Source organism: Phalacrocorax carbo, chromosome 1, assembly GCF_963921805.1.
Source record: "Phalacrocorax carbo chromosome 1, bPhaCar2.1, whole genome shotgun sequence".
NCBI classification, from domain to species: domain Eukaryota; kingdom Metazoa; phylum Chordata; class Aves; order Suliformes; family Phalacrocoracidae; genus Phalacrocorax; species Phalacrocorax carbo.
Genome location: NC_087513.1, coordinates 157,412,935 through 157,425,514, shown reverse-complemented (window position 1 = coordinate 157,425,514; position 12,580 = coordinate 157,412,935). Strand labels below are relative to the sequence as shown.

The following is a 12,580-nucleotide window of genomic DNA, read 5'->3' as shown; positions in this document are numbered from 1 at the left end:
TCGCTGCTGAGTGCTACCTGATTCTTTTCGTATTGCCAAAGAGACTGAATTTCACAGACAGAGCATCTGTGAGAAATCATATGGAACTTAAAACTTTTCTCTAATATTCCTTTAGTGTCCAATAGCACTGTGTTTTTCCTTCAGGTTAAAACCTGATAATAGCAGGATAAAAGGATAAACCCCAATGAAAAAATAGGACAGAGGGTAAACCCCGTGTCATCACGGTCTCTGAGAATACTGCATCTCTCAGAAGGAACAAAGTCATGGTCTGAAAAAGACGACAGTTCTTACCTGCCCTTTTTTGCAGAACACACTTGCGAATAGACTCGGTATAACAAGCATGTGTAAAAAGTGCCTGCATATCCAGGCTATCTCAGGACAGTAACACATGGCTGATACAAACATGTTTTTTATTTAAAAAAAAACCAAAACAACTATAAAAATGTATTTGGACAAGGCTCCGCAACCACTGCCTGATAAAAAGGAAACGGGGTCCTCAGTTTTCTTCCATATGTAGATCATGATACAGTAAACTTCATAATATCCATTGACATCCATTGGCATTCTGATCCAAATATTTCTTCTTTCCTAAAGAAGGTGCTCTGAACATAGGTAAATATTCAGAAAATGATTTCCTTTCTTTCTGTCAGAGTTCATCTTTGGCCTGTAGTCAAGACAGAAGAAACATCTTTTCAGTGAATTGGAAGCTCGATTTTTAACTGTCTAGTCCTGCAAGCACACTAAGAAATGTCTCCAAGTTTGATAGGTGCTGTCGGTCTGGTAACTGATACCAGGGGCTACTGCGCAACGGCCGTTCCACCTTGGTTGCACGTGAACTGAAGACACCCAGCACCTTCCGTGTAACAGCGCAGGTACCGTACCTTTCTTCTGTGGCAAGTACATGGAAAAAGGTCATCATCGGGCTGCTGCACTTTCTCCATCCCATCTCTGATTTTCGGCTCACTCACTTGCAAGCTGGCATATTCCTAGTTTTAAAAAAGGAAGGTATTGTTAATTTGTAAACTTGTTAGATGGTACGTCTGGTTGTAAATACTGCACCGACTCAGCTGAGTAATTCTGCAAGAACTCTGGGGCTACGCAGTCGGTTACTCTGTACTGGGTCACTGATGACAGGGTAAGCAGATACTTAACTGCAGACAGGAGCCCCTCCGGGTGCCCCACTGGCGTCTCGCTATGCCGGTGCTAATGCACAGATATTTGCAGCTGTGGTTCACAGGGTGTGCGTCTGACGTGGAATTCTTTGATCATTGTGGGCAACATATTCTTGCAGATTAGATCAAGATTTATGGGATCCGACTGCTTCTCTCAAACCACCAGCGTAGCCTTAAGGGGTTTCACAGGGAAGAAATGCATGCAGTGTTTGTAAACCAACTGAGGTTCTTAATTGCTGCTGCTTGCTTTGCGGCTTCGCGTACTGGACTGGCCGATCGCCAGCAGCTCCGGGACCCTGAATTCTTTCTGTGGGGTTTCTATTTTTGTGGTAGTAGCTGTTAAAAATATACTAACCTGGAAAAGTTTGAAATAATAACAAAAAATGTGATCTCCCATGAGATTGCTTCTTGCAAATTCTTGTCCAGATTTTGCAATGTTTTTTGCCTGTCAAGGAAAACAAAAGGGTTTTTAAAAAAAAATTCTCAAGGAATAGTAGTTATTTCAGTATTGATTCTGGGGTTAAGTATAGTGTTGACAGTCTAGGACAATGCATCTATTTTTATTTAAGCATTCTTCATTTTAAAAGTAAGGTATTCTTACGAAAATACTCTTAATTTTTCCAAAGTTCAATTAAATTTCATATTAAGGGCAGCATTATGTATTTTTAAAAAAAGTGTTGTTCTTATCTGTAGAGTTGATGACAATAATTTTCAAGTCCTTCTAGTAGATTTTTTTTTTGTTTTAAAGAAATGCACTTTTTGCTCTATTTCGTCTAGAAACATCGCTGAGTACTTCTAAACATATATTTACCTCTTCATCATGCTCTTTTGCCCACTGTATTTTTTCTAGTAGATCACTCAGGTCACTTTTAAATGGAATATAATGTTTCCACGGCTGCAGCTCGTTGTAAAAATGCTCATAGTAGATGGAGTCTTGCTTCAGCACCACGCTGTTTCCTGCTAGTAGATAAGGCAATCTGTATGCTGCCACTGTGCCATCAATATTAATTTGATATTTATACTGGAAAGAAAATGACCGTAAGTTACTAACAAACAGAAGATCCAAGTAGCTTGGTTAGGTTATATTATTCTGAGGGCACTGGTATTACTGACTTGCTGATATTGAGAAATGTAGGATTGGCTAGGCAAGCATCAATGTTTAAGTAGCTTTTATTATTTAGTTTGGCATTCATCACAGTGCAGGGTACAGAGAGATGCCCTCTTCATCAGTTAAGTTCTCCAGAAATTCTTACATGCTCATCCTCGGATGCGAGGGTAGTTGTGCCACTTCATCCACTGATTTTCCCGCTATGTTAGTTATGTTAGTAGTCCTGATCGCTGAATCAGGAAAAAGAGATAGAAAGGAACTTGGAGTTACAAAGATTACACAAGGTTCTACAGAACCTTTAGATGTAAATCAAACATTATTGGCCACAGTGGAAGAGCTACATAGCAGTTAATCCCACTGGAGGGATGCCTATTCACGCTTGTTATTGCCGGTGTGCTGAAAAACTAAAAGTCGCTTTATTATCAGTAATATATACAAAGTTATTTGATACGGGGAAACACCAAGAACCTAGTTCTGTGAAAAATGGCTAGTGGCTTACCTTAAAAAAATCAAAAAATGAAATGTGCTTAACAATGGGGCCATAGAGGCTTTCATCATGTTTAAAAAAAAAAAAGTTTGTGAAAGCAGCATCTATGATCTCTGGGTATTTTCTGCTCAGTTTTACGAGTTCAAGCCTCTCTTTGCGGCTGTCGCGTCCTCTCCAGAATGCTGTGGTATTCTTTTCTTCCCATGATGGGCCAGTATTTGCTTGAACTGACATCATATCCAGACTGACTCTGGAGGAGAAAGAAGTGATTTAATAGCGAAGCCTACTGGAAGTTTTTTTAAGTGCACTTACTTAAAAGAGTTTACAGCGCCATTAGGCAAATACCAGTGATGAAGGTAAGTCATGAGCACACCTGTACATGTATCGTGTCAGTATTTTTGCAGCGATAAAAATAGATAAGGAATGTCAAATTCACAGGCCTGTGGCAAGACAGCATCAGCTCAACGACAGCACGGTGTGTGGAAGGAGTACCTACCTGCCAGTTGTCATGGAAAAAAGTGGCTAAAAGTGGATACGGTTGCCGGGACAGATGAAGGTGATACAGGGTAATGCAATAGCTGATAATGGTGATGAGGCAGACCTCATAGTCCAAAGCAAGTTTTTAATGTAACTAGCTTAATACAACATATTTATCTTCCTTTGCTAAATTAAAGCACAAAAATTGGGGCGGGAAGGCAAGAGGGAGCATATTTAGGAAAAGTCTCAATACGAAAGACAAGGAACCTGCACTGAATGCAGTGAAATGGTGAACAAGTTCAAAGTGGATAACAAAGATCTCTTAGAAGCTGGCTTTGTAGTGTTTCAAGACAGCGATGGAGCAGGTACGAAGGGCAGTTATGATCAGTAATCAAAGTGGGAGATGGTAGGCCCTAGGTCGAGAATTCTGGCTACACAGGGCTTTAAAAGGTACAGAAAAAAGATTCTAGGAAACTCAGGAAAAAAGAGACCCAGCCAGTTGTCAACATGTTCATGGCGGGGAAACAAAGCAAACAAAATACCTACTCCTCAAACATTCCCTCTAAGTGCTGTTTTCAGTGACTTGACCATATTTATATGAATTTTGATTTTTTTAAATAAAACAGTGAAGTATTTTAATATATGTCATTTATGTTCTAATACATAACTTGGTTGATGTTAAGATATTGATTACACGGTTATTGCCTACCTACCAGGTGCCAATGTCTCAATGAAAAATAAAGAGTAAAACGGTTAATATACCGTTAATGCAAGTATCTTTTTGGAAGATCATTCACTGTGAATTTTGTGAAAATTTTAAGCAATTTCTTACCGTCCCATAGTCTCCAAAACTGAGTCTGTTAAGTCATATGTTGGCATGACAATGTCTTTTGACTCACTGGACCCACACCATGAAAAGATAGGGTGCAGGTTCTGCGGGGGCTTCTTTTTCTCCAGAGGCCAGTCCCCCAAGTTAACAAAAAATTCTACATCCGGCATTTTCACCTAAACAGAAGCAAAGTAGGCACAAATGCATTTTAATACAAAGCACTAGTCTTCTGCTGGCACCTTGCATTTTGAAAACAACCTCGCTAAGAGGAAAAAATAGCCAGCTCTCTAATAAATCGTTGAAATTTAGAAACATTTTAGAAGTGCTTGAGACCACAGAGTAAAGCCTACAAGGTAATTCCTTTTAATTTAAAGATTTGACAAGTTGCATAAATAGTCTCTCTTTTTTTAAGGGATAGAAACACCTCAGTTTAGGGGATGGTTTCTTGTTATACCTTACATCATTGGCCACACAATCTTTGTACCAGGCTAGCACTGGGATCTGGTAAGCAATAATATACAGTTCCAAGACAAGTTGAACCACCTTGCTGGCCGTACAGAAAATTGAGGTTGGGTGGTAAATTGGTTCTCTGTCGCATCAGTGAACTGATTTGCCCAGTGTCTGCATGATGACTAAATCCAACAGAAGTAACAGAAATGAACAGCCATGATGGGAAGACCACATTTAGTCAGCGCTGGGGTTAATTATGAAGTGTAACATCCTCACTTACTTAAAATAGTTGGTAGTATGGAACTGTATCTGAAATCACTGTCGCAGCCAAAAAGCAAGCAAAATACTGTTGATGGCCAGGAAATGTTGTAACAACAGGACAGAAGGTGTAATTTTGCCATTGTATTAAACTTTGATGCACCCCCACCTTGAGCACTGTGTGTAGTACCGGTATTTGCAGATGGCGTAAGAGAAGGTACAAAGAAAGGCAGCTACTGTGATAGGGGTGGACCAGCTGCCTTGGAGGAGAAACTGAAAATGGTGGGACACTTCAATATGGAGAGCAGAAGGCTGAAGGTGACACACGGTTGAGTTTTACAGAACCCTGAAGGCATGTATAATGTCAGTGCAGAACTGATGCCCTGTTCTATGAACTATGAACTGATGTTCTTAGTTCACCCTCTTTGTGACACTGATATTTTTTTTAAATATAAATTTCCACTACATCTCCCTCAGCTGCCGCTTTCAAAGCAAAAGAATCCTGGTCACATTAGCTTGTCTTTGCATGCCCAAACAGCCTTCTTGCTGTGTAGCTCTTTTTGAGAATGAGAAATGAGAACTGCACCATTTTCACACGACAGCCATGTCACAGGTTTTATACTGTGACACAACCATTTTTTCTTTTGTTTTTGCCTCCCTCCTCAATAAATCTTAATTGGGTATTTGACTACTGTGGACATTTGATTATTACACTGGCATTTCTGGAAAACTGTTGGAATAACTCCAAGATCTCTGTCCTGACTACTAACAGGTAACTTAGAGATCAGGATTGTATGTGTGTAATTCGCACATTTTGTTGAAGTGTTATAATCAGCTATCTTAATATCTTACATGAGAAAGTATCTTCTCTGAAGAAATAACAGTTATGAATGTTAATTTTCAAATTACACATATACATATAAAAATAGATTTTAAACATATTGCTGACTCATAATACATATGCATCAAAGCATTTCTCCTCTCAAACCCTGTTATTCTTCAGATCAGAATGGCTGGTCGCAGGCTAACATTTCAGGATCCTTCTGCAGTTTCTAATTTAATTGATATTTATAGATGGGATAGAAATTAATAATTTGCCAAATATCAACCATCCTCCTAAATGGTTGGAGATATTCTCCTCTAATTTGACGACACTGGAAAACTTCTGGCAGAGACATCCAGAAATTCTAAAGATGGAGACCCAAAGCAGTACTTTTTGTCTTCAGTATAATACACAGACCAACAGAAAAGGTTTTATCGTGTACCTTCATTTCAGCGGGGGTTTGTCTACACGTTCTAATCTTCAGCACTAAACTTTGTTAGCACAGTGCCATCTAATGGTTATAATGGATATAGAAAAGCTACAAATTGTACGTTCTACATCCTCAGTGGCAGAATCATTCAACAGGGTAAACCTTCTCCTCCAACCCAATAGTTCTATTGTCTTTCAGTAACACCGTCTTAATAGAAATTCCTGCAGTATTTAAGGGAGATGAGACAAACTGTTTTCTAGATCTGTAAACAGTTTCTGTCTTTGGAGTTAGCAAATCTTTTCCAATATTTAGCCTAAACACCTTTGATGCAATTTAATTCCATTATTTCTTGTCCAACACTACTGCCACCGAGAACAGCTTACTTCTATCTTCCATAGAGCAACCGTTCAGATAATTAAAGGTGACATTCATGTCTTCCGTTAGACACTCTTAGATGAAACAATCCCCACTTAAACGAATCTTCATTTGTATCTCTAGTCATTCTCAGCACTTTCCTGTGCCATGTCAGTAACTGAACAATCTTTCCTAAAGCGTGACACCCAGAGGTACACACAGGAGCGTAACTGATCCATTACTAACCCTGAGTACAGCAGAAAGGTTACTTTACAGTTCTTTCATGTGTTTGTTCTGTTAACGTGTGTGTGTGTGTGTGTTCAGCTTTTCGCAACAGCATGCCACTACTGACTCATGTTAAATTTGTGATACTGCAACCTTCACACTTTTCTGCAGAAAATAACCACTCAGTCCCTGTTTTAAATAGGTGTTGTAACTATATGATGTATCCAGCCTTCGTGTAGTATCCTGCCCTGGTCACTTTATTTTATCCATTTGCCCGTACAATTTGTCTTGCTTGTCAAAAAATTTTTTAATTATCATGCTATTCTGTGAGGTGCTGGCCGGTTCGTTCATTTTTGTTATCTTAAAATTCAATAAGCATATTCTCTAGTCCACCATTCAGTCAAAATATTATTAAGTTATTAAATGACGACTGAACCTAGGACAAATCTCTGCAGAATACATTTGTGACAACTTTTGTCTCTCTGGAAACATTGGCAGCTATTATTTAAGTAAGGTTTTCCAAATACGCCACAGAAGTCTCTTCTAGGCAAAGTTTTCCTATCTTGTGAGACCTACCCTCAAAAGCCTAACTAAAATGAAGATTCCTGACATCCATACAGGAAGCCTATTATCTTGTTATAGAAAGAAATTATATAGTTACAACTTATTTTTTATGATAAATCCATATTGTTTCATACCAATTACCTTATCTTTCAGCTGCTTATAAATAATGTGTTTATTTTTTATGAGCTTTTTAAGGAACATTTTTTAGGTGAACAACTCTGTACTTCAGTAGCTCCTCTCTCATTTCTCTCCTTCTTAAAAGACAAAGCAGTTTGTCTTTTTACAGTCAAAAATAGGTATTAACTCAGATATCTTAATATTTCTCTTACTGCTCTCTTTACATAATAATCACATATTTCTGTGTGCTGAAACTACAGCCCTGCTATATTCTGTCACTCTGTACATAACGTCGTTTTTTTCCCAAAGTTGCTTGTACATCAAGGGAGTTTCCCCACGTGTCACCTGTTGGGCTTTTGGTGCCCTTCCTCAACCCTTCCCATCTTGTTTTCAACACATGGAATTTAATGGAGAATGATATGTGTTCCTTATTTTTTTCAGTCATCCTATAAAGTGTACTAGCAGAGACAGAATTTTCTATTAGATGCTACAGGATTATTTATTTAGTCTATAGGGAAAAAAACCAAACCCACACTCTGTTCAAGTCTATCAAACTCCCCTATAAAAGCCTGCTATTCAATTAACATTTGTGATACTCCATCCATTGATCAGACAGCATACTAGAACATGGAAACTTCAAACAAGGAAAACCCATCTAACCTTTCCATTATTAATCAAAGAACAAGAAGGGCTTTTTAACAGAAATAGCAACAAATAAGCTGAAGTATACTTGTTAAGCCCAAGCTTCTATACATTAGGACATATAGAATAAATGACTGTACAGATGTACTCACTTTTCTTGTCAAAGAAAGCAGTATGGCATCCATGAAAATTCTGAAGCCAACATGTTCCCCATATGTCTTTATATAAACCTGAAAATAAACAAAGGTTTTACTGCTCTGGTGTTTTCATTTCAGAGAACGGCTGGCACAATTTAGAGCTCTTTTAATCACTTAGTAAGTAACTAGTCAGACAGATTGTATGGCTATATGAATTTATGAATCAGCTGGGAAGCTTTAGAAATCTCATCCCTCCAACTTGTCACAGAAAAGTCACCAAAAAAGGAACAAGCTTTGTTTACTTTTGCAGACGTTTTAGGTCTGTCTCATAGAAGTAAAAATTAGTTGCCTGTTTCTGTTGTGTTCCATTGCTCTCATTTCCTTATGAAGCTCTACTGAAGTCCGTAGAATTTTGTTAAAAAGAACTGCAGCCCTGATCCTCAGTGGAGCTAAAAGTGGCATTTCTTTACCTCACAATTATGCACAACATAATTTATTGGTGCATGTCAAATTAGATGATTGTGACACTCCACAGCAATGTTACTCAGCGAGCAGGAAACTGAGTTGGTATGTACGAGACTTGGGTCCGTGCCCAGTACTCACATCGATTGCTTGGAAAGCAGTTTGCCTTCACTATGCTTCAGTTGTGTTGTGACGTGGACAAAAAGCACTTTACAAAGCAGGACAGATATTGTTGGGCTCATATACAAACTGCAAAGTATTCAAGGACAGCGAAGCAAGCAAAGGAAGTTTCTTACAGAACAGACTACAAGAAGCCTTTCAACTGGGAACAGCCAAAGAGCCTAGCTGTATGACTTGCCACCAAATCCCTGTACGGACTTTAGATCAATGCATTCCATACCTTGTTATCTTTGATGGTGTAATGACACAAACTCTGTCTTTGTCCAAACCTCTGTGGAATTTCTTTTGCAATCTTATCTGGATCAACAATGGGAAAATTTGCTAGGTCTCTCTGAATCTGTGGAATGATTTGAGGGCAGTTCATCTCTTCCAGCCATACACTGCTCTCCTCCTGAGGGCAGTCACAGTTTTCATGGTAAATAGGTCCTATCAGGAACACAATTATTATTTTATTTTTAGTAAGTCATGCTATTGAGCTGTTTTGATCACAAAAGAGGGTCAAGGCACTGACCATTCACTCCTTAAAGCCAAACCTTCAGCAACTCTAAATGGACATGTCTGAACTCTTTTTGACTCCAATGGAGTCACACCAAGCTACATTAGCTTCTGTGTGACCCTTCTACATGTATTTGCTGGGCAACAGCTTCACAGCGTTTGTTTCTTTTTATTATTTTTAATAGTACATGCAGGACACTTACAATGATTCCATAATTCCAATGGGAATTGATAGTCTGGAGAAGTACTGAGATCCTGCAGAACCCTATGCTAATCCTAGAAAACATTCTGGGACACAGTTTGTGAGAAGCAGCCATGATAGGAAATCTGCGTAGCGCTACTTCTTACCTTTTAAAATATATGGAGACTTTGCGACATGTTTATCTCCAGTTTTGACTTCTATCTTCAGGTTGTTGTAGCTTGCGTACATCCTGTATCTTACAAGGAAGGAACCATCTTTCCTGTCTAATACTTGCACACCAACCCGAGTGAACTGTTCATCGGGAGCAGTGATCTTCACCTGGAATGCATTTTCACCCGGTGATGAAGTGAACCTACCCAGAAAGTAAGTGGGAGCTTAATAAAAAAGGAAACACACAACAGCTTTCTTAGTCTGATCCATTCCTTTTCAAGCTGACAGATTTCCAGTGACTTCACTGAGCCATGCTCGGTCTTTATGAGCACATCTTAGCATTCACACACAAGGCATGATTTTTCCAAAGACAATTTTGTTAGGCTACCTGTAACATCTCATGCTGTTAGAAGCATTAGGTATCAAGGTTCCCCTCAGATACTCATGAACACATCTCCAAAATCATTTGGTGCCCTGCATGTTGAACAGTGTTGCAAATGCAGTCTTTTGATTATATGGGAACAGAGCACATTTAAAAATCCAGAGCTATGGCTCTTGATTAGTAGTAGCTCAACTGTAGAAGGATGGGAAGGTAGAGAGCATGCAGATAAATGGATCTTGGTAGATAAGTCTTGGTATCCTGTCCTCTAGGGACAGGGCGAGGGGCAACAGTTTTAAACTGAAATAGGTTAGATTTAGACTGGACATAAGGAAGACATTCTTTACAATGAGGGTAGTGAGGTGCTGGAACAGGTTGCCCAGAGAAGTTGTGGATGCCCCATCCCTGGAAGTGTTCGAGGCCCAGTTGGATGGGGCTTTGAGCAACCTGGTCTAGTGGAAGATTATGTCCCTGCCCACGGCAGAGGGGTTGGACTAGATGATCTTTAAAAGTCTCTTCCAACCCAAACCATTCCATGATTCTATAAAAAAACATACCAGAGCAAGCTTCACTTCAGCAGCTTAGTACATCTGTTATTTTACATACACAAGCAAAATGTTTCCAGATTATTTTATTTTCCAGGTATTGTTTAAGGAAGCAGAAAACAGTTAAGCTTCTTAATCATTATGGTAGCTCATACAGCGGAAAAAAAATCATATTACAGAAGCCAGTATCTAGGTAGGGAAAAAACATTAGTGGGATCATGTAATTCAATGTGTACTTTGACATTTGGCTAAAATTCACCATATACCAATCACAGAAAAATCTCCATAAAACCAAATAAAGTAATTTGAAAAATCACGAAGTTATCACATATCATTGAGGTATTAACAAAGTTGGCACAGTTAAAATGCTGCATGTGCCAACTTTCTTCCACCTCTTTAAACATGGTCCCAAATATGTAGGGAGAGCTTGGGATAGAGAAAGAGGTGGTGGGAGTGGCTGGACTAACAGATTACAGCCCAGCAGCCTGGTCACCTTTCCTAAAACTTGTCCAGACGCACTAGGGAGCTGCCAGTTCAACTAAATGCAGGAAATATTTACTCTCCAAGATAAGCTGAACTGGCAGCTTCCGGACTTGCACGTGCCATGGTGCATCTAATCTGGACAACCTGGATGGAGCGCTCTGAGCTCTTATCTAGCTTGTACGGTCAGGGTTTCTTTCCTGTAGAAATGGAAAGCCGTGAGTGTCCTCTGAAAGTTAAGTTTACCTATTTCATTCCTATGAAGTTTAACTAATGGCCTACAGAGTAATTCCTAAAGGACTCTACTGACCTTGTGCCTATGTGTTTAGGAGAAATACTGGTGGTCCTAACAGTGGAAACAAGCAGGATGCCCGAGCAGGTATATTAATTATATATATAATATCATATATATATTATTAACACTATATATTTTTAAGGTTTTGACAAAGCAGAATAAATCATAGATTGTTGGTTGGACTAATATACGTGTCTGGCTGTTGAACATTCTCATCCTCTTATCTCGTCCCCTTCTGCAGTTACTTGATACTCGTAAAAAGATTAATTAGCTTTTTCTAAGCGATATACATAAAAAAAGCCACGCAGGGAGCCTTCAGCCTTCCCTTTCCACAGTAAAACCCCGAGCAGATTTCAGCCTAAGAGGCGAAAGGGGTTCAGGGGTGACAGGGGCAGGCCAGGCCAGGCCCGCCCCGCCGAGGTCGGGGCCCCGCTGCGACTCGCGGGCGGGGGGAGCCGTGTCGATCCGCTCCCTCACAACAACCCCCGCACCACGATTCGGGCGCGGGGCCCGCACACGCTCAGGCGGCTGCCGGGCCCAAGGCGGGCCAAGCGGCCGCAGGAGGCTCTGCCGCTGCCGCCCCGAGCGTGAGGGGGCGGGCGGGCGGGAGCAGCACTTTTAACCCATCTCTCGCATTTGTTTGTGCCCGCCGTCCCCGCCCCGCTTACCTCTGCCCTTCGGCGTCCACGGCCTGCACGTAAAAATACCGAGCGGGGAGGGCGGCCTCCGCCCGCAGGCCGGGCCCCCATACGGCGCTGCGCTGGGGGCTCAGCCGCCCGCCCCCGCCCGCCGCGGCGACGGCGCCCAGGGCGACGCAGAGCGCCCACAGGACACGCATCTACAGCGCTCCTCCCTGACGGACGGAGGAACTCCGCTGAGGCGCGGGACGGGGCCTTCCTCCTTCCCTCACCGCGGCGCCGGGGAGCCTCGCCCTCGCCGCGGCCGCATGGAGCGGGGCTGTGTGGGGGAGCGGGGGGATCGCGGCGCCGCCGCCGCCGCACTATCGCTGCGCCCCACCGGGACCCTCAGCGCACCATCCCCGCGGCGCCGCAGGGGAGCGGGGCGGGGCGATCGCCCGCCACACCCCCAGCTTCCGCGGGGGCAGGGCCGCACTCCCCGCACAGGGAGGGGCCGTTGGGCGGGGCGGCCGTTGGCAGCCGTTGAAGGGGCGGTTGGCGGCTCGCGCCGGCTTAACCCCGGGCAGGTTTTGCGGGGACCCGCCTCAGAGGAAGGGGACCGAGAAAAGGCCGGCTCTGCCCGTCTCTGACTTTTGCGTTCGGACGTCTCGCTGTCATTGTTCTCTCCGTGTCCTGAGCTGA

General features: G+C 41.8%; 1 protein-coding gene across 1 annotated transcript; it reads right to left on the bottom strand.

Annotated features, from left to right (window-relative positions):
- Positions 1-393: 393 nt before the first annotated feature.
- POGLUT2 (protein O-glucosyltransferase 2) lies at positions 394-12,332 on the bottom strand. Its single transcript, XM_064440615.1, has 10 exons — positions 11,930-12,332; positions 9,559-9,764; positions 8,936-9,141; positions 8,089-8,166; positions 4,077-4,249; positions 2,780-3,017; positions 1,984-2,193; positions 1,528-1,617; positions 882-986; positions 394-664 (listed from the first exon to the last, which is right to left on the bottom strand). The coding sequence occupies exons 1-10, from the start codon at positions 12,097-12,099 to the stop codon at positions 647-649; spliced, it is 1,494 nt and encodes a 497-aa protein (XP_064296685.1). The 5' UTR covers positions 12,100-12,332; the 3' UTR covers positions 394-646.
- Positions 12,333-12,580: the final 248 nt, after the last annotated feature.

Coding starts and splice junctions, on each gene's coding strand:
- POGLUT2 (XM_064440615.1), bottom strand. CDS start 12,099: ATGCGTGTCCTGTGGGCGCTCTGCGTCGCCCTGGGCGCCGTCGCCGCG. Junction 9,765..11,929: donor GTGGACGCCGAAGGGCAGAG/GTAAGCGGGGCG, acceptor CTTTCTGGGTAG/GTTCACTTCATCACCGGGTG. Junction 9,142..9,558: donor GTCTCCATATATTTTAAAAG/GTAAGAAGTAGC, acceptor TGTTCCTGATAG/GACCTATTTACCATGAAAAC.